This window comes from Biomphalaria glabrata, chromosome 1, assembly GCF_947242115.1.
Source record: "Biomphalaria glabrata chromosome 1, xgBioGlab47.1, whole genome shotgun sequence".
Taxonomy (NCBI): Eukaryota; Metazoa; Mollusca; class Gastropoda; family Planorbidae; genus Biomphalaria; species Biomphalaria glabrata.
In genome coordinates, this window is record NC_074711.1 from 17,989,490 (window position 1) to 18,009,259 (window position 19,770).

The window sequence follows — 19,770 nt, forward strand, 5'->3', positions numbered from 1 at the left end:
AAAAGCATAATGCCAGCCCCCCCTTCCCAGGAACTTGCTTTATTAGTGAAGGTACTTAATGCATAAATGGAGTGACTGAATGGTGTCTTGTTTTATTAGATTTGGCATAATGTAGAGATCAAACATTGTTGGATGCCATGAATTCTTATTGCATGGTAGTAGGGTACCACTAACAGATGTATTGCAAATAAAGACTTGTTTTCAAATGTATATTTACATAATTTAGAATAATTGTAGGGTGTGTAATATTTCATTTGAATGGCTAATTCTTGACAAACTTCAACAACACATAATCATTCTCATGATAATTTCAAGGTATTTCATGATTTATTTCTCATTCAGTAAACTTCAAATATGAAAAACAAATTGGATATCAACCACAAATCATAAACAGGTTTGATTCATTCATTTAGTGAACACATACTTTCTGGCCTCCAAAACTCACAATATGTCGGACTGATAAAAAGATACATGGAATAGGAAACAAGTAGCTGCAACATTCAAGAAGTATGCTTTGACTTATAAACACTAAAATGCAGAACTACTTATAGAGAACATTAAAAAAAAAAAAGATAATTAATAAAGAAACCTCTTATTTATCTTTTTAGTATTTTGATTTCATTTTTTAACCCCCCCCCCAACATGTTATTCAAAATAGTCTTTAAAAAAAGTATTTTCTTGTATTCTAATTTTTATTTAGTAATAATGTTCATAAAAATACAGAGACAAATTTTATGCTGACAAATGTTACATATTTTTAAAACTGTTTTTAACACCTGTATTTTAAAAATGTTCCCCAAACATTATTAAAGGCATGTATGTATCGAGTCAATAAATACAAGCACACAAACAATGCATACTAAAAAAATGAGTCCCTGAGAGTGTACACTAAATACATAGTTTGAGGACAGTCAGAGTCATATCACATAACAGTCAAAGAATTGCTTATATTGTTTAAAACAAACATCTACTCAGCTTTAAAAGAAGCTTTTTTGTGATAGTCATACATGTAGAATGTTTGTTCATGGTCCAGATGATGAATATATTAAAATGTAGGACAGTCTACAATGGAGAACATTATGCAGTGTTTTCTTATACTATATATACTATTTTATTTAGTAGGAACAATTTTAAATATTTACAGCAACAACTATGGTAATACACTGCAAAAAAAAAAAAATTTGTATAAATATAAACTAGTCCTTCATCTCCCCTTTTCTACTTCCCATTGGACTTCTCTCTTAGACTCCAAGCTGCACATTGCAATCAAACAGACTTGTCCCACAATGTTGATGGAGTGACAGTCTCAGTCAATAAATACATTATACAGTAACATTATTTACAACTTTGTACAAAATTAATAGTCAATAGGTTAAGTATCACTATTTAACAGTAAAGGGGGACAGATATATTGAACAACTGTTTGCTGAATTGAAAACAGCAAACTCTACAAATATTTTATACACTGGCCCACTCAGCCATATACAATGTATAAATCAAGATTGATAAAGATAAACATTAACAAACATGCTTCAGCTTTGCATCGTCACAATGGAAACAGTTTGAATTGCACAAGCTAATTCAATGTTGATAGATAATTAAAATGCTGAACAAATTTAGATTATATAAAATTATTACAAAATAACAAAACAATTACAAATGTTTTGAAGGCACAATACTGCAGTGACACCCACATTCATATAACTTATCACTAATGGTCAATTGAGTTGCATTATAGAGCATGTCTATACTTCCCTTCTATTTTGCAAATCATAGGACACATTTCAATTCTTTCTGTATGTTACTTTTTTCTTTTAAAATTATGAAATTAAGAAGGTTTATAATTTAAAAATGTGCACTTCTGAACATTTTTTAAACTTATAATTTAGACATCAGTATAATTTTTTAGAAAGTGATAATGAAATCTTCAGTTCTTTCAAATCCTTTAGTATTATTATTTATACAGTATGTCAAATTCTGTAGGGAATTATTAAGTATTTATATGAAACTTCACTAAGTAATTTCTTTTCTTTATGAACTTGATCAAGTAATTATTGAATATACTAATTACACACTCATTTGAATCCCACCAGTATTCATACCATAAGAGCTCATAAGGAAGCAGAGCAATGGTGCATTAAATCAACCTTTTATTGTAGTGCTATAGTACTCAATTAGAATTTCTTTGCTAGCTGTAAATTGATATTTTTCTTTTAAACCTGAAGTTTCATTAATTGAGGTTCTTGTTTTTTTGTTTGTTGTTAACTGAGAACTAGAGTTTCAAAAAAATATTAAATAAAACATTTTATACCTCATTTTATAATCTTTCTCCACAGAGGTAAAAAATTTGATTCTATTTATAAATGATATTTTGACAATTAATGCAATGTCTTGAGCTCTTAATACAAATTAATTGTCCTAAATAAACATTTTTTTTTCTTTTATGTTCTCCATTAGCAGTACTTAGAGGCTATTCTAACCACTAAAATGTTGCTTGACACTTTCAGTTGTTAAGCACTAAAAGAATAGAAGTAGTTTCAAAGATATATGTCTTGTGGTATATGGTGATTAATAAAAGATCTAATTATTTATAGGCCCTTACTGTTACAGCCAAGCACACACTTTGACATCATGAAATATGAGAAAGTAAATATCTCTAAATCTCTTTACTTCTTAGGCAAATAGTTATAGACATATTTTTGCTTTTTAAAAATGTATGTTACACACATCAATATAAACCCTAAAAACTAATTTGGAATAGATTATGTTATTTATAATTACATTATTGTTAATGAAACAAAATGTTTCGGAGAAAAACAGTTGGAAATGAAATTTCCTCAGAAAATTGTAATAAAATTTCTTGATAATAAAATTTTGGAGCTTTGATTTGAACAGAAATGTATTTATGTTACAAGTACATCAGAGATTAAAAAGAATGAGAAAACAACCAAGATAACAACGATGCAGGTGAGTGGGTGGAGAAAAGAGATGACACTGACTCTCTAGACTGGTCAGTTCTGTATAAACATAAATCAAACCAGAAATATCCAGTAAGGAAGACTTGATGATTTTTTTGCTTGAATCATTTCCTAAGGAAACACACCTTAAATAACAACAATAATAAAGGATACCACAATCCACTCTAGTAAAAAAAAAAGGGGAGAGAAAGGTACACTAAAATTCAACATTATTGCTGATCAATAAATTGGTAATTACAAGTTAGTCTTTTTAAAGCTGCAATTGAAGCTTAAGTATCTATAACTATAATTGTAAGATATAGTCTATATCTTTGTTAAAGAATAAAAATTGGAAATGCAAACTATAATGCCATAATTTTTTGTCTTCTTTAGATCTTAATAGTAGAGCTAAATGGTAGCAGTGGTTGTTTAAAGCATGTAGTCTATCTTGAATTTCTAATTTGTAAACTCCTCAGTGTGGAACTGATTCATGCAATAAAAATATTTTGGTAAAAAGGGGATTTTTGAACTTAAAGAGAAACACTGATTCATTAATTCTGTTTAACAACTGCAGTAACATTATTCAACAATCAAACAATTTTATCCATCAATTTGTGTTGACTATCTATTTTTAAATTAACTAAGTCCACATTGTCCACCGTTTTTCTCCAATTAATATATATATAAACTGGTCTGAGAAAAACGTTTGTAAAACTGAAAATGTGTAATAGCAATGCAAATCATATAATTTTATTTACTGTGATAGAACATAAATATATTTTTTATTGTTATTACTTATATTCTATATTGTTTGTTTTTTCAACCAATCTAAATGTGTTTTATTTTTTTATAACGCAGTCTAAATAAAGATTTAGATTTCATAGGTGAAACTTAATCTGCTGCTAAAACAAACTGCGTAGAGAATAAAGACATTTACCCTAGGTCTCTAATGGAATGTGTTCGTAAGTTCAATTAGCATACATTCTTACAGGTCAATAAATAGATCTAGAATCTAGTGATTGTCTTTTATAAGTGTGTCTAATGAACTAGATGAATGCAATATATAATATATATATATATATGCTAGTGCTGCTCCCAGCTGCCAGGTACTGGTCCGATTCTTTAGTCAGAAACTTGAGAAAAATTAGTCCATAGTGAATATGGTTGGACATATTATTGCAAAATGTGTGTACACATCGTACAGATAAATAGTTGTACAAGAAGTTGTCAAAGAGGGCACCATGGTGTCATCCAAATGAGGGTAATGGTGAAAGTGGAACACCTATGGGTGACAATGGCGAATGTGCCACAACGGTAGGAAAAGTGTCTTCGGAATTGAGATATGGAGCCGAACTGACATCTAAGGCTGTAGGTGTCGTTGGCCGACACTGACGAGGAGAAATGTCTAATGGAAGCGGGACTGGGCAAGACGCTGTATCACTGCCAAAGAAAGAGAACGACCGTGGGGGTAGAGGAGTTTTTGGTTCGTTCGTGTAGTTTCCAGAGAAAGCCTCAGCAGCTTCACTGGGTCCTTGAAATATCTCAAGCAAGGGCGACAGATAAGGCACACTGTGAGATGGGGAGGTCAGGAGCGATGCCCTGGGCAGGGGAGTACTGATCTGGAGCAAGGGCAGCGAGTCTGGCCTGGAGGCAGGGAGCCCCAGCGTCCACACAGGGCTCGGTGAAGCAGCAGTTTGTGAAATGCTGGATGGGGAAAGGTTTAGGTCGCCAGTTACGCCGGCAGAGGGCGAAGGTATGGGCTGGAGTGAGACGAACTGGTGGTGGTGGTACATGTCTGCTTGGGAGAGGATGTCCTCTTTGGAGAACGTCGTGTCCATATCCACATGATGTTCACCTACGTCCTCATTGGAAAAACTGAAAGCGGACGAGGTAACATCATTGGTAGCCAGTAGGTGGTCAGCATGGTGAGGAAAGGAAAATGTGGTGCTTGTGGTCGAAATGGAGAGCTGGTGTTTTGATTTCAAGTTGGTCTCGAACCTCTGGAGCTGCTGAATGAAGTTGAGGTTAGGGTCTATGATTGGCCTCCGTGTCATGACAAACTCAAAGGCAGAGTCTAAAGAAAGCCCACGCTTCTGCATAATGTAGGCTATGCATACAGTCGCTGATCGACTCACCCCTGCCCGACAATGTACTAACACTTTCCCATCTTCTGCTGCCACATTATCTGAAAAAAAAAAAAAAAAAAGCAATGAAAATACATTTAGAATTATAAATTGGACACTGTATAAACAAATCAATTGACAGAATTTAACTATGATTTTTTTTTTCGAAAGTAAAACAAATACTGCTAGTAATTAATAAGAATATAATTAAATAACAAAACAGGTGCATAGCTAGGAATTTCCCATCGTATCAGGTCCTGGAGGGTGGGCTTGACCTCTTTGGGGGCCCCTGCGTTTTGCGTAATATTTAATGTTAATGTAAAAAATACTCATTTGGGGGGAGCCCCCCCTCCCCGGTCAAGTGGGGGCCCGGGTGGGATTTTCAAATTCTCCCCCCCTCCTCCCCCACCCTAGCTACGCCACTGGTCATTGATCTCTTATTTTTTTGCAAGAAGGGAGAGATGAAAAAAAGCAACGTTGGAAAAGATTAAATCTGATGGACTGATGGTATTAATAAACGTCCACTTCCCGCCTCTTCTTCAATTTAAATATTTCTCCTTCTTTAAATTTTTTTGAATGAAGAAAAACAACATTTTTTGGGGTTAAAAGTAATAGCTTAAAATAAATAAATAAAATGTCAAAACCGCTTAAAATTTAGCAAAAGCTAATCCAATAAAACAAGTGAAAAGAAAATTTGAATAATAAACGTAAAAGGGCTTACACAATATATTTATTGTATATTGTTGTCAACATGCTCATACCCTATGCTAATAGAATGTCGTTGGCAGATTATTATGCATACCTAAAATCATAAAAGAAGACACTGAAACAAGGTGTCGTAGGATGGCGTGCCTGCATGGACGCTACAACCAACGGGAAAAGCTTGCACCTACCTATAAACTCGATGATTTTCGGAAACCAGGAGAAGAGATCGGCGTCCATGTTGTCGTTCACCTGAACGTTCATATACCGGAAGTGGCTCTGGAAGTGGTTCCCACACGTGGAAGACACGTTGAGTAACGCGGTGATGCCCATCTGGTCCAGGAGCGGCCTCTGGGACGAATGGGAGACATCCCCCAGGTACAGGTGAGGTAGTATCTCGGCAGGTTCGGTCTGAAAGAAGAGATACGATAAAACATTAACATCCGGGCGTTAAGATGTTGAGCTGCAATCATCGCATCTCAAAGTCGACTGTATCACATTACAGTCGTGTGTACACCTGTCTAAATAATGTAAGTCAAGACTCCTTAAAGTGAGCAAAATACAACCAAAAAAAAAAAAAGTTTATAAATGTGTACAAAAAAAAATGCTGGATTTTAGTATCCAATTCTTATCAGAGTAAAAGATGAGGCTGAGATAAAGTTCCAGATTGTAAAGTTCGAAACCTCTGCTAACCAAACCAATTGACATAGACTAGCTAGATTATGACAAGTCAAACAAGACAGTGGCATAATGAATGGTGCCCCTAAAGGCCACTATGACGCGTCAACCTTCGGAAATCTACTGGATAATGTGTTAGTCAACTTTATTTTGTGAAGGCACCAGGACCGAATGAAAGTGAAAAGTGAAGTGAGGGAGTGAGACCGGAAGTGTGGGAGTGAGACCGGAAGTGTGAGTTGCCGTTGAAAAGTGTGGTGAGTGATCCGCAGTTGTAGTAAAAAGTCGAATAAAGAAAGTTGTGTTGTGACAAAGATAATTTAAGTAAGAACAAGACACGAAACCAGAGGAAAGAAGACGAGCTACTTTTGATTATAATAATACATGCACTGATATATGTACATTCACTAATTCAATATTGTTTTAAACAACTCTTTAATTGTGTTGCTGCTTGAAGCACTCGCAGTAATTAATAAAAGTGAGCACATTTAATGGCCAGCTTAGTTAAACCTGTCATTTGATTCACAACTAAGTGCAATGTTAGACCACACAACGTAATAAAAGTCAGACTTTGGCAATAGCGAGGAAGACGTTCATGCCAAGGAAGTAGTCGACAGTGTTGTCTAGCAGACTTCCGTTTTGTTCTTATAACAAAACTTGTGCAGTCTGACCATCTTCTCTAGTGAGAATACAAGTTTCTTTCGCCACTGGCCTATCAAGACAACTCACTACACTCACCTAGGCCTACAAGTTGGCATTGATAGAAAAAGGCGAAATTATTTCCAGACATTTCCCATTCAGGAATCGCATTTTTCCTTTCCCTCCATTTAAAAACGTCACTATCATCTCCCTCGTATCTAGTCTTAATGAACTCTACACACACACATTCCTCTATTTCTTTTGTTTTATTTCTTTTTTCCCTTTGTCTTAGTACTTCTCACTTCATGAAAACATTCAAATGACCGTTAATTTTAATTACGTCATTTCACATGAATAATTCAGTTACGTAAATACAAAAACTTAGATCAATAACTTTCTACAGTACGACCACACATTATACAAGGCTTGTCTTCGAGTCCGAAGATTATTGAGGAATACAGTATTTCCCGTGGATGCGCAGCCCCAGCTGTGACCTACATATTTTGCCACATCCAGGGCAAGCATAACCATTGTCCGTAGGTGGTCGATATAGATTTTCTTTTCGAGTGTATAATTAGCATGTCATAAAAAGTGATGGCAGTAGAGTCTCATCTCTCATGAACTCTTCCCTTGCCTGTCATTTGATTCTGTTCTCACGATTAGAATAACTTGTACAAGTTACGGTACTTATAAGCCTAGGCCCTGTGTTGTTACTATGCGATGTTGTGGGCTCTTGTACTAAGTGGGTCTTGCCTCCCCCCCCCCCAATCATAGTAGATTTCCTCTATCATAAATAGCCATTCCTTATTTCGTCACAAACACCCATATCTTTGTACTGTTTGATTATTAGATCCAATAAACTTTACACTAACCTTAATCTTTGTCAATACCTAGCGGGTCATCGGAAACAACAACACAGAGAGGTGTCTAAAAAAAAAAAAAAAGAGCTGCTGGCCCAACTAACGCCCACACTGCCGACCTGAATCTGTCAGTTACCACGAAATATCGGTTAATCAGTAGATAGCGGGGAGGGGTGGGCATGTTGTCGATGCAGACTGGCTACACACTGGAAAATCTCTCCACCCCAACCAAACACTGACCTATCTCTCTACCCCGACCAAACACTGACCTGTCTCTACCCCGACCAAACACTGACCTATCTCTCTACCCCGACCAAACACTGACCTATCTCTCTACCCCGACCAAACACTGACCCATCTCTCTACCCCGACCAAACACTGACCTATCTCTCTACCCCGACCAAACACTGACCCATCTCTCTACCCCGACCAAACACTGACCCATCTCTCTACCCCGACCAAACACTGACCCATCTCTCTACCCCGACCAAACACTGACCCATCTCTCTACCCCGACCAAACACTGACCTATCTCTCTACCCCGACCAAACACTGACCTATCTCTCTACCCCGACCAAACACTGACCTATCTCTCTACCCCGACCAAACACTGACCTATCTCTCTACCCCGACCAAACACACGCTTCTTGAAAATTATACTCACAGTTCACTTCTGGTCAGTTGCGCTCACACGTACAAGCACACCAGCTCTCTGCTCTGCTAGCTCGTGCATAATGCTCACCACCCTCCCGAACCTTCGCCTGGATCTGTCGGCGACCAGAGCTCATTATAGAAATGGCCCATTCATGAAAAGGCTCAGTGTCTACGCTTTTCTTCCACACCCCCACCCCCAACAATACCCACCTTCTACCACTCTTTCAATCTTCCTAGATTTGTCAATGGCCGCCTAGCTGTTCACCCAATCTTTTCTTCGACTACTGTATTCGAACTTAGTAGTATGGAATCGGACACGTTCCCACCCAAATAACAAGTTTCCATGTATAAAAAAAAAAAAAACTAACTAAAAAAAAAAAGCTGTGGCACCCGATTTCAACACTTAGAACTAGATTTATACTTGAACTCATCTAACCAAACATTGATAGCCAAACTAAATGCACCTAAAGCTAGAGCTATGTTCATGTTCATGGTAATATGTTACTAACTTTGATATCCTCACAAGTGGAACCCAACGTTAAAACAATATAAACGTTTTTGTTCAAGCAATAGATTTTTTTTAAAGTCACCAAACTTTGTTGGGCTCAAAGATGCTTACGATAAAAAATATAAATAATAATAAAATAACAACAGATGGACACGATTACTACATTTAAAAGAAGAAAACACAGCATCCTCAGAGAGACGAACGCAGCGCAGTGTTGCGATACTCGATTACACACGGAGGGAAAAAAATCGAAAGTCACGATTTGCCCATCACGAGCTGCGTGGGAGGAAGCCATTGATTCCCGGCCAGAAATCTGTACTGTACTGTTATAGAAAGGAAGGCTGTGTATGTGTGGGTGGATGTGAGTTTGTGTGTGTATGTTTACGTCCTCTGTGAATGTGTGTGTGCGTGCGCGCTCAGGTTATGTCTGCCCAAAAGTACATCGATCGCCACAACATTGCACCGAGATACGGGTCCCTTGGTGGCTGCCTGATTCAATCTCCATTTCATATGCTGCCCATCGAAAGGATCAACGCCTTGAATACGAATTGGTCGATTTCAACACTTTAAATACTTCTAGACTATATTTGATTGTGACTCAATTTAGATAAGCAACAACAAATACACCAAACCAGCGGTTCTCATCCATTACCCCAACCCTGTACCACAATAAGTAGTTTTATTTCTTTGTACTCTCCCACATAGACTTTTTCCTCACTAACCCCAGCAACAACACTCACGTCCTCAAAAACACTTTACGTCTGTCTGTCAATATTTAGATTTACTTCTTTGGAAAATCACAAACGAGCCCACTAATGCCCCCCCCCCTTTTTTTTTCCAGGCACGCGATAAAGCTTTTGAGCTTGTTGGCTGTTTCGATGTGCTAACAAGAAATACCCATATAGTGACAGACCGACAGACAGAGCAAGTTATTTTTCCCAACCTGACATCTACATTGTCATTATTATTATTTTAGAAGTGTTGACTTAGACTCAGTTGTTTTTTTTTTAACGTTCTAAATAAAAAAAAAAACACGTTTAGAATTATTATTATTATTTTTTAATTTCTTGGAACTCGCAAGATATCCCCTCCTACATGTCAGCACTGGCTACGAGATCCATACAACAGCAAATAGATTATTCTTTACTCATGTGAATTGTTGGTGAACCAATAGTCACTGAATCCATATGATTGTGTGATGGTAACCGTTGGTAAACCAAATGCCGGTGATCCAGTAGCCTGGTGAAACAATTTTATCACGTGAATCATTTGCCTTATGAATCTATCTTCGGGAACCAATAGCCAGTTGCCTGTGAACGATTTGTTTGAATCCAGTCGCAAGGACCTCTAGCCCAACATTCTATGACAGAAAGTGTCTCTAGAGGCAAGCAAAGGGGGGGGGGGGGGGAGAGAGAAAGAAAGAGGGTGGACAAAACAAAAGTACGTTCGTGATCAGAAGATTCGGGCGCATCTTTTAAAGTCTGAACAGATCTAAGTAATGTTTCCTTAGAGCACATTGTGAAAGTAAAAAACAACTCTCAAGTGGGAGCATATAACGTGCTTGTTCTGACCTAATTGGCTGACCTACATTTGCAAACGACAATGTGGTCTCACTCACTATGCCACGATCATGTTTCAACTGGGTGTACTCATTCCGAACCTTACAAGAGAATGAGTAGCGACAGGGGGAAAAAAGTGCGTGGGAAGCGAGGTGTATTGATTGGACAAGCGTTCAAGACTACATTGCATGCTGGATAAAAAAGCCTTCTCAAAATGCATCATTTTCGCGAAGGTCGGCATTTTAAGCACTCTTAATGTCGACATTTTAGGCACTGATAAGGTCGACATTTTAGGCACCGATAAGGTCGACATATTAGGCACCGATAAGGTCGACATTTTAGTTTACACAATTCCACATATTAATTCCGCTTAGCTCGCATATGAAGCTCAGATAAGGTCTACATATTAGCTCCGAAAAAACCGCATAAGAATCATGCAGTTCAGGTAAGGACCACAACATATGAGCTCATAAATGGTCTAAATATAAGGTCCACATATACGCCTAAATATGATTCACGTACTGACATGGATGTCGACTTGTTAATTTTGAGAATAGGATAAAAAAAAAATAATGGCGATAACTACAGATCTTTAAGACCACCGACCTCCCCGCCACATATTAAGTAATGTCTTGTGCATTTTTTTTAAAGTCTGTTTTCTTGCAGACTAGAATAAATGAAGGCCTGTCTTTTTATTATAATTGAATGGACTAGCAGTCATCAAAGGTTTTGTCCAGTGGGTGCTATTAGCTAGTGAGAAGTGTTGGAGGCGAAAATAGACAAAGAAAAGAGAAAAAGAGAAAAGAAAAGGGCGAAAAAAGAAAAGTGTGTATAAGAGAGAGAGGGAGATAGAAGAGAGGGGGGGGGGAGAAAGAGAGTGAAGAAGGTTGACACGTCACTAGACTAGCCTTGATTTAATTACTATCTACAACACACGCTATGTTTAGTTCTCAATGAATGAAGCGGAATGACTGGATCGCGATGAATGAATCTATTCATACGCTCACGTAGAGCACTTGATATACAGGCGGATGTGCACACAACCGAACCACTGTAAGTCATGAAAACTGCCTGTTCAACCCTTTTTTTTTCTTCAGCGGAAGCATCGACCCCGAGGGCGTCTCCCCCCTCAACAAGTAACGCTCACGTGCTGAAGGACTTCAAACAAGAAACGACAACAAAGACATAAACCAAGCTCTCAAGTCCGTTAAGGGGAGTAGAGACGCGCGTGGGAGACTCTGCAGTTGAGAAGATGTACATGTATATATATATGTGTGTGTGTGTGTGTGTTTCTGTAGTACATATGAATGGACAAGGGAAATAATTTGAAATACACGGACAATACATTACTCCAATCGTATAAAGAACAAGGGGGGGAGGGGGCCTTCTATAAATATTAGTGAACTTGGGACCGGCACGCGTGCGTGAACCAAAGAGGAGGGTCATTATTAAGAATAATATAATGGAGTTATAAATAGTCTCCATAGTGTGCATACAATCAATGGAACCAGTTACGAATTTCGTTTTGCGTTTTCAAAGGGGTGGGGAAGACAACTACAGTAATCTGTTGCAAGCACCAGTTACATGCCCATGAAATAGGTAATTTATGTAAGGAAATTTATTATTTATAAACCGCTGTTTTATAACAGAAGGATTTTTTAATAAAAAAAAAAACAACCTCAAACAACAACATTAAAATTAAATGCAAGCAGTGATCAAGATAAATAAATACACGATCTCGATTCCACTCCAAGAGCTTATTATAACAACTAGACATCGGATTCAGCAAGTCCAAAATAAGGAGTTTAAGAATGATTAAGAACTATCAAAACACAAACAGAGGCAACCTTTGAATGTAGTATCTTGTCAAAGGTAATCTGATTGATGAAATAATTTTCATCGAGAAGACGGGTCCAACCAATTGCTAGTATTTTAATATATATATGTATATATTGCCTACGTAAGCAGCCCAGCTGAAGTAGGCCGCGTCATAGCGTTTGAACACAATCTCATTGTCAGGAGGTAAGAGATGGGTATATGTTGGAGTGTGGTGTGAGGTGGTGGGGTAAATGTTGGAATGTGTGGTGGTGGGGAGATCCTCACATTAAAGGGTCAGGTCTTGCGACGTAGGGCCCTCTGAACAATGCTTACTTAAGGATCGGTCATCTGACAAATGGCATTCATTGTGACCTACCGCTAATATTATTATAAACATAACGGTCAAGAGAATGGACTATAGCGCGGGGGATGTCGTAATGGCGCCTATGGCAAACACACTTTGTAACTAAGGGTAGATTATTGATGAGGGCTGTGAACAAATGATGACGTGGCTGTACTTTTAGTTTTATGCAGACGACAATTTTCAAATGATGACGTGGCTGCACTTTTAGTTTCACACAGGCGACAATTTTTCAATTTATAATTTTACGTGACATACTGGGCACATGGTGTGACATACTGGGCACATGGTGTGACATACTGGGCACATGGTGTGACATACTGGGGAACTTACACAATAAACATGGTGTGTCCTACTGAATTCATGCATATCGATGCCAACAATCGCATAAGATTTCTTCTCTATTTTTAGACTAAGCATTCTACAAACTCACTTTTGTATATGCTTTTGTGTGCACTTTGCTGAGGGAGGGTTTTCCCCCCAAATTGTGTCTTTATGTAAAAGAATGAACGCGAACATTTTCGGTTATCTTAAGACAATAAAAGTTGAACTAGAAAGAAGAATTTAGTTTGAATCTTAAAAGTAAAGCCAAAGTAATGTGTCTACTTAAAAGATACATGCGCAGAAACAATAATAATAAAAAGCATTGGGCTAAATTCGTATCATCTACAGCCATTGGCCAGTTCTAACAATCAGTAAACTATAGTGTATACGTGCTAAAAATAGAAAACAGCGAATGGTATTCCCGCTCTCATCCAAAAAGAGGGGGAGGGGCATATTAGCGAACGTTTTTATGTGTGCGTGTTGGTTGGGGGGGGGGGTAGAGAAATGAGGGATGACGAGTATTGGGGCCCTAGCATGGATTTTGTATTGAAATATTTTATTCACTCAAATGATTGACATCGATGTGGATGGGGACGTTTTATTCATAGATTGAGATCTGCCAGACACATTTACTAGTACACACACACACACAACTACACACGAAATCTACTTCTGGGAGCACATAGTATTTTTTCCCTTGGTTTCATTAACGCGTAGACAATAAGCGTTCCATTCATGCCTTGAAAGTCAACCTTATCAGTTTAATTACTAACTACAGTATGGGAATGGATTCACTCTCTCTCTCTTTCTCTCTCACTCTTTCTTTATCTTCTCTTCAAGGGTCACAAACACGAACACACATACACACACGCGCAGATACATCACAAGGGAAGTAATTCGCGCGAAAGGAGACAAGTCCAAGCGTAATGAAATTGGTCGAGCAGAAGTGTGTTGAAAGGGGAAAAAAAAGGAAGGGGAAAGAACCGGCCAGCTATTGGAACTCAAAAATGTCTTAGAATTTAATCAATGAATCCCGCCCGCGCACTTTTGTTTCTCTCTTATCCAACGTTCTTGTTTTGTTAAATCTCTTGAACCATTGGAACATGTTGATGTATCACAGAGATACACACATCAACAGTAGATGAGCCTTGCATTCTCCAAACAATTTTGCTACAATGTAACGCCCTCCCCCCCCCTCCCCTGATCATTGTGTACCTGGACATAAGAAAAACTACTAATGAACAAGTGGAACTGCTTTCACTTAAGTTCAAAATGAACCAACGGTCTAGACTCAAGTAACTCTTGTTAGTCAAAATATGTATAACTGTTCCCCACTTCTTAAAAACGTAATATTAAAGGTAACATTAGTTTGTTTTGTTTGTTTTGCTTAGGAACAGAATATATTCCCATATAAAATATAAGATATACATCAAGCCTAACGTTACAGAGCGATTATCATAAGGGATTTTACAACTAGACTAAATGATTTGTTTCAACGTGTCTTATTAAGTAGTGAGAACCTTCTGATTAAGATTACACATAGACATATATATATATAGACTGGACGATAAAGAACAAATTATTATCGGAAATATTTGGGAAAAGATAAGTTTGTAGATCCACATCACAAACCTATATATATTTGCCTATGTCTATGATTGTAAAACAAAGACAAAATATTGGGAATATGACAGTTTTGCACTTTTCAAAACTAAAGATCAAAGGTATATATTGGCTGAAATGTTAGTCCTAGAATTTATAGCTCAATCGCCGCCATTTTTTTTCACATAGATATAGTACATAAAACATATTGACTCCCCCCAAATAAAAATAACTTCCTACTTCCAGTCTATATTTATTTATGTCTATGAGATTACAACTAGAAATAGTGCGAACTTCCTTTCAGTAAGGCGTGGCTATTAATACCTATATTTGTTTTAGGTAATACCATAGACATAAATAAATATAGACTGGCCGAAGGAAGTAACTTCATGTAACTTGAAAACATGTATATCTATTGTATTCGGATTTCCGAATTATGAAAAATTGCATGATCTTCATTCTTAGAGATTAAGAAAATAAACACTAGTGAAAATAATGTAATACTTATATAGGTTATGGCTGAAATAGATATGAAAACTTCACTTTCATACTGCTCATAAATGCTGTATAGTAAAGTACACAAAATTGCAAGTCACAAATTTTCGTTTCATAAAACTCTTTAATCGGCCAGTCTATATTTATTTATGTCTATGGGTAATACATATACACACACACACCTAAGGATAACGCAATCTTCAGATTTAGTACAACGACTACAAATATACATGTCTATATATAGAGTCAGCTTTCATTCTAACTAGAGAACTGATGGAACAACTGCCTGCTTTTAGTTACAATGTTGCAAGAAACAAAATAGGCTTGTTAGAGAATACTGTGCAGGTACTCAATAGTGTGTAGGTACTGTTTATGTTGGTCGACTGCTCAAATGAAAACCTGAGTACTACAAAGAGTTAGACTTGTAACGACTGACCATAACAAAACAATTCTACAGGTGGAAGACTCCAGTAGTGATGGAAAGGTTTTTTTTTTTTGGGGGGGGGGGTGCTGATAAGATATCAGAAAGACAAGTTAGTAGCGTTGGAGAAAAGTAGAAGATATGATAGTAGACAAGACAAAAGGACCAGATAGTAGACAAGACAGAAGGACCAGATAGTAGACAAGACAAAAGGACCAGATAGTAGACAAGACAGAAGGACCAGATAGTAGACAAGACAGAAGGACCAGATAGTAGACAAGACAGAAGGACCAGATCGTAGACAAGACAGAAGGACCAGATAGTAGACAAGACAGAAGGACCAGATAGTAGACAAGACAGAAGGACCAGATCGTAGACAAGACAGAAGGACCAGATAGTAGACAAGACAGAAGGACCAGATAGTAGACAAGACAGAAGGACCAGATAGTAGACAAGACAGAAGGACCAGATAGTTTCTCATCTTTAATAATAATAAAAAAAAGATCAGCTTTAATGATTGGTTTTTAAAATGTTGAAGAATGCGCCCAGTTACGTGACATTCTTCACTTCTTCGACGACATGAGTGTGAGATCAGCTTTGTGTGTGTGTTTTATATAGTTATAGACAGGGCTTTTTTGGGGGGCCGACACGCACCGGTACGGCGTACCGGCACCTTTTTCAATGTGGTGAAAAATTATTACTTTTCTTGTATTTTAACGTTTATTATTAATTTATTAGCAGTTAAAAGTTAGGTAATTCATCACTGAGTACTGGCACCTATATTTGTTTACAAAAAAAACAAAAAAGCCCTGGTTATGTAGAGTGTGTTTAAGCAAGAAGGACAGACAGTATACTCCCTAGCACAAAGTCCCGTAGTATCACGTTCTCGTCTCTTATCGATTGATGTATAACGTTTAGAATAAAAAACGCAACTATTTTCAAGTTGCAAAATGGATTCAATTAGATTATAGATAAACTTGAGCTATCCTTAAAGTTATCGACCACTATAGATCCGATGACTTGGCATACTCCATCTCCGCTGCGAGTTCACTTTAAAGGCAGCTCGAAAATGTAGATACGTTGAAATGGCAACCCATTAAGGTAGAGAGCCTAGTGACTTGGATCAAACATCCATTTAGACCCAGAATGTAGCGTAGTGTGAAGCAATCGGTGGCATGATGGCAATTGTAGCGTTACATAAAGCAGAATAAGAAGAAATCTTATGTATCTCTTGTCATTGATTATTAAGGAATAGCGTTGCCAGATGCATGACCCATGCATGCATTCTATTCTAGAACAGACAGCTATGAACCTGCAATTGAGTGGAATCTGTGAAAAGAATTACCCTCTCTTCTGTCAAAATTTGTTAGGAATCCACAACTTTTAGTCTAATAGATTTGAGTTTTTACAGGAAGTATTACATTAAATGGGATACATTCTCATTGTTTTGTTTTATTTTAAACTCTTTAAAACTATAGCAACGAATCTTTGAAAGTTTCTCTGCAAACAATTTCTGTTCGTTAAATCTTCACAGTTCGATTTCTCTGTCTCTACCGCCTCCAGCTACTCTGCCTCTTTTTTCCACGCCACCCCGCCCCATGTCTTTTCCATTTTCCACAACACGACCGAGAACATCGGTCTTATCGCAGTGAAATGTGCCACTGACGGGGGTGGATGCATCAAGAATGGAGCAGCCGCTAGAGATGACGTTATTTTAAACTCCCACGCATGTGCAAAATAATGAAAGAAGAAGAAAAAAGTGAGAAGGGAGAGCGAAGGAGGTACGGAATAAGAGGAAAAAGGCAAGTTGTCTCATTGGCTGAAGCGGATCACGTGTAAGTGTTAAGACCTATGGGGAGCTCCGACCACCGAAACGAAGGAATATTATGGATGTGATGAGTTCTGCAACACAGTGGGTGAGAGAGAATAGTGGGAATAAAAAGAACATAAATAATCTTGAGAAAGGTGGACATTGATTTACATCACCGAAAATATTGTAAGACAAATCATTCTAAGATGACAGCAAACATTTGGGCGCACTAGTTCGTGATGTCCCTCACTTCCCCCCTTATCGCCCACATGTCTTCTAGTCGTAGATATATAAAACAATAGATGGTCAAGGAGTAAGGTGTAGCTAGGGATTCGGGGACCCGGGGGAGGGGGGTTGACCTCTTTAGGAACCCCCCCCCCCCCTGCATTTTTACATTCGACATCGTGACATGAGATAATGGCGTAATATTTAATGTAAAAACAAATTTCGTACACTCTTTTGCCCCCCCCCTCCCTTAGGTTGGGGCCTGGTGGATTTTCAAATTAGAACCCCTCTGCCCCACCCTAGCTACACCACTAATCAAGGAGCAATTAAGACAATGCTTAGACTCTTAAGGGAAAAATAAAAGAAATTATTGTCTTATCTAGAATGTAACAAAAACCTCCTACCATTTTTGACCCTCTCTCCCCTTTTTTAGTTCCTATTTTAAAATAGTTTTTTTTTTTTTTTTTTTTGCAGCTTAAAAAAATATATTTAACAGTTTGGCATAAAATTATTGAACCGATGGTCAGGCCACCCACGCCGAGTGCCGTCAATCTAAGAGACCACACACGAAGTGGTTCGGATTATTGGACCGCAAGACCACACACACACACACACACAGCGCATTACCTGCTCCGGGGGCGACACAACTACACTACATCATCAATCTCTCTTCTTAAAAGACACTTTATTTACTATTCAAATTACAGCGCTGTTACACGATAAGACAACGGAGAGAGAATTTTTTTTTAAAAAAAAGGAAGGGCGACAAGTGAAACTGACAAGGGAGGTAAAAAAAAACACCATAATTTTGCGTTTTGTTTTGTTGAAAATGTAAGTGAGATTAATGAAACTTGCAGATACAATTTATTTGTAAAGTCAACAATATTAGAACTGAAGAACAAAAAATCAGTAAAGTTGAAACTAAAATGAATTTTGAAAAAGCAATAAAATATCAAAGCTGATTGAAACAAACATGACATACATGAAAATTGATATACAGCCTTACTTATCTATTAATTTAAAAACAGTACAAGGAATTCTAAACATACAGGATGTAACGTTTGCTGGTACAAAGTAGCGAATGGGTAAAGCGTCAGTGTCAAGTGAGGAACGTAAAACGCCCACGTTGTTGTGTGCTCACCCAAGGACTCAGGGGGAAGGGATAAGATGCCATCAGCTTGCGATATGTAGAGACAACAGATGGCTTGTGTTGACCTAGTCTACTTCAGAGATACCAACATGGGTGTCTTAAAACATGGGCGCGGGTGGGGGCGTCAACTGGCGCCGGTGATCCACCCTGGCATCCATTCTCGCGATGATATGTAACATTTAGGAATTATGAAACAATAATTTTTTGTCGAGAGTTCAAAATAAATAAAAAGCTTTTTTAAAAAAAATTATATGTAAAACAAGAAATTAAAAAAAAAATCTTATTATGGGGAAAAACCGCCAAATCAGCCTAACATCTCAATACTGCAGAAATAAGCTCCCCTTCTCTATATAAAACAAAATTAATTAATTACTACTAATTGATAAACACATTAGTTAATTTTGTACGAGTCATGTTTACTTGGGTACAACAAATAGTTGTGTCTAGTTTCAACTTCATCCAACAATGGGTGTGTGAGAAATAACGTGTGTACAAACATTGTACCAGACAGAGTGAGTTAAACGTCGGCCATATAAACACCATCTGCCATATTGATCGTAAGGTCTGAAAGGGATACTTTGGACTTTACTCTGATATCCTTTGGTGACCATTTACAGCACTATCAGTAAAAAGAAATACAAACTGGGCCATAAAGGAGGTAGAACCAGGTCACATAAGTACAGGGTTAGTCGGTCCATTTTTGTATGGTCTTTATGTCAGGCATGAAAGACATAACGGGTTAAGCCGGGTCACGGAGGTCACGGTTAAGCCATGTCCAGTTCTGGAGGATATTCTAATAGCTTTATTTATATATGACGTCATCTTGTATTTAAGTATTTTAAAAAGAGAGAGAGAGAGAGAATGCCCAATTCGAAGGCCGTGTATTT

General features: G+C 37.6%; 1 protein-coding gene across 1 annotated transcript in view; it reads right to left on the minus strand.

Moving 5' to 3' along the window:
- Nucleotides 1-296: 296 nt before the first annotated feature.
- The window catches only part of LOC106050206 (dual specificity protein phosphatase 1-like), a 37,981-nt gene continuing 18,507 nt past the window's right edge, over nt 297-19,770 (minus strand). The window contains exons 3-4 of the mRNA XM_013205156.2: nt 5,974-6,193; nt 297-5,142 (exon numbers count right to left, since the gene is read on the minus strand). Of these exons, the coding sequence (XP_013060610.2) occupies nt 4,205-5,142; nt 5,974-6,193 (1,158 nt within the window). The 3' untranslated portion in view covers nt 297-4,204. The remainder of the gene's footprint in view (nt 5,143-5,973; nt 6,194-19,770) is intronic.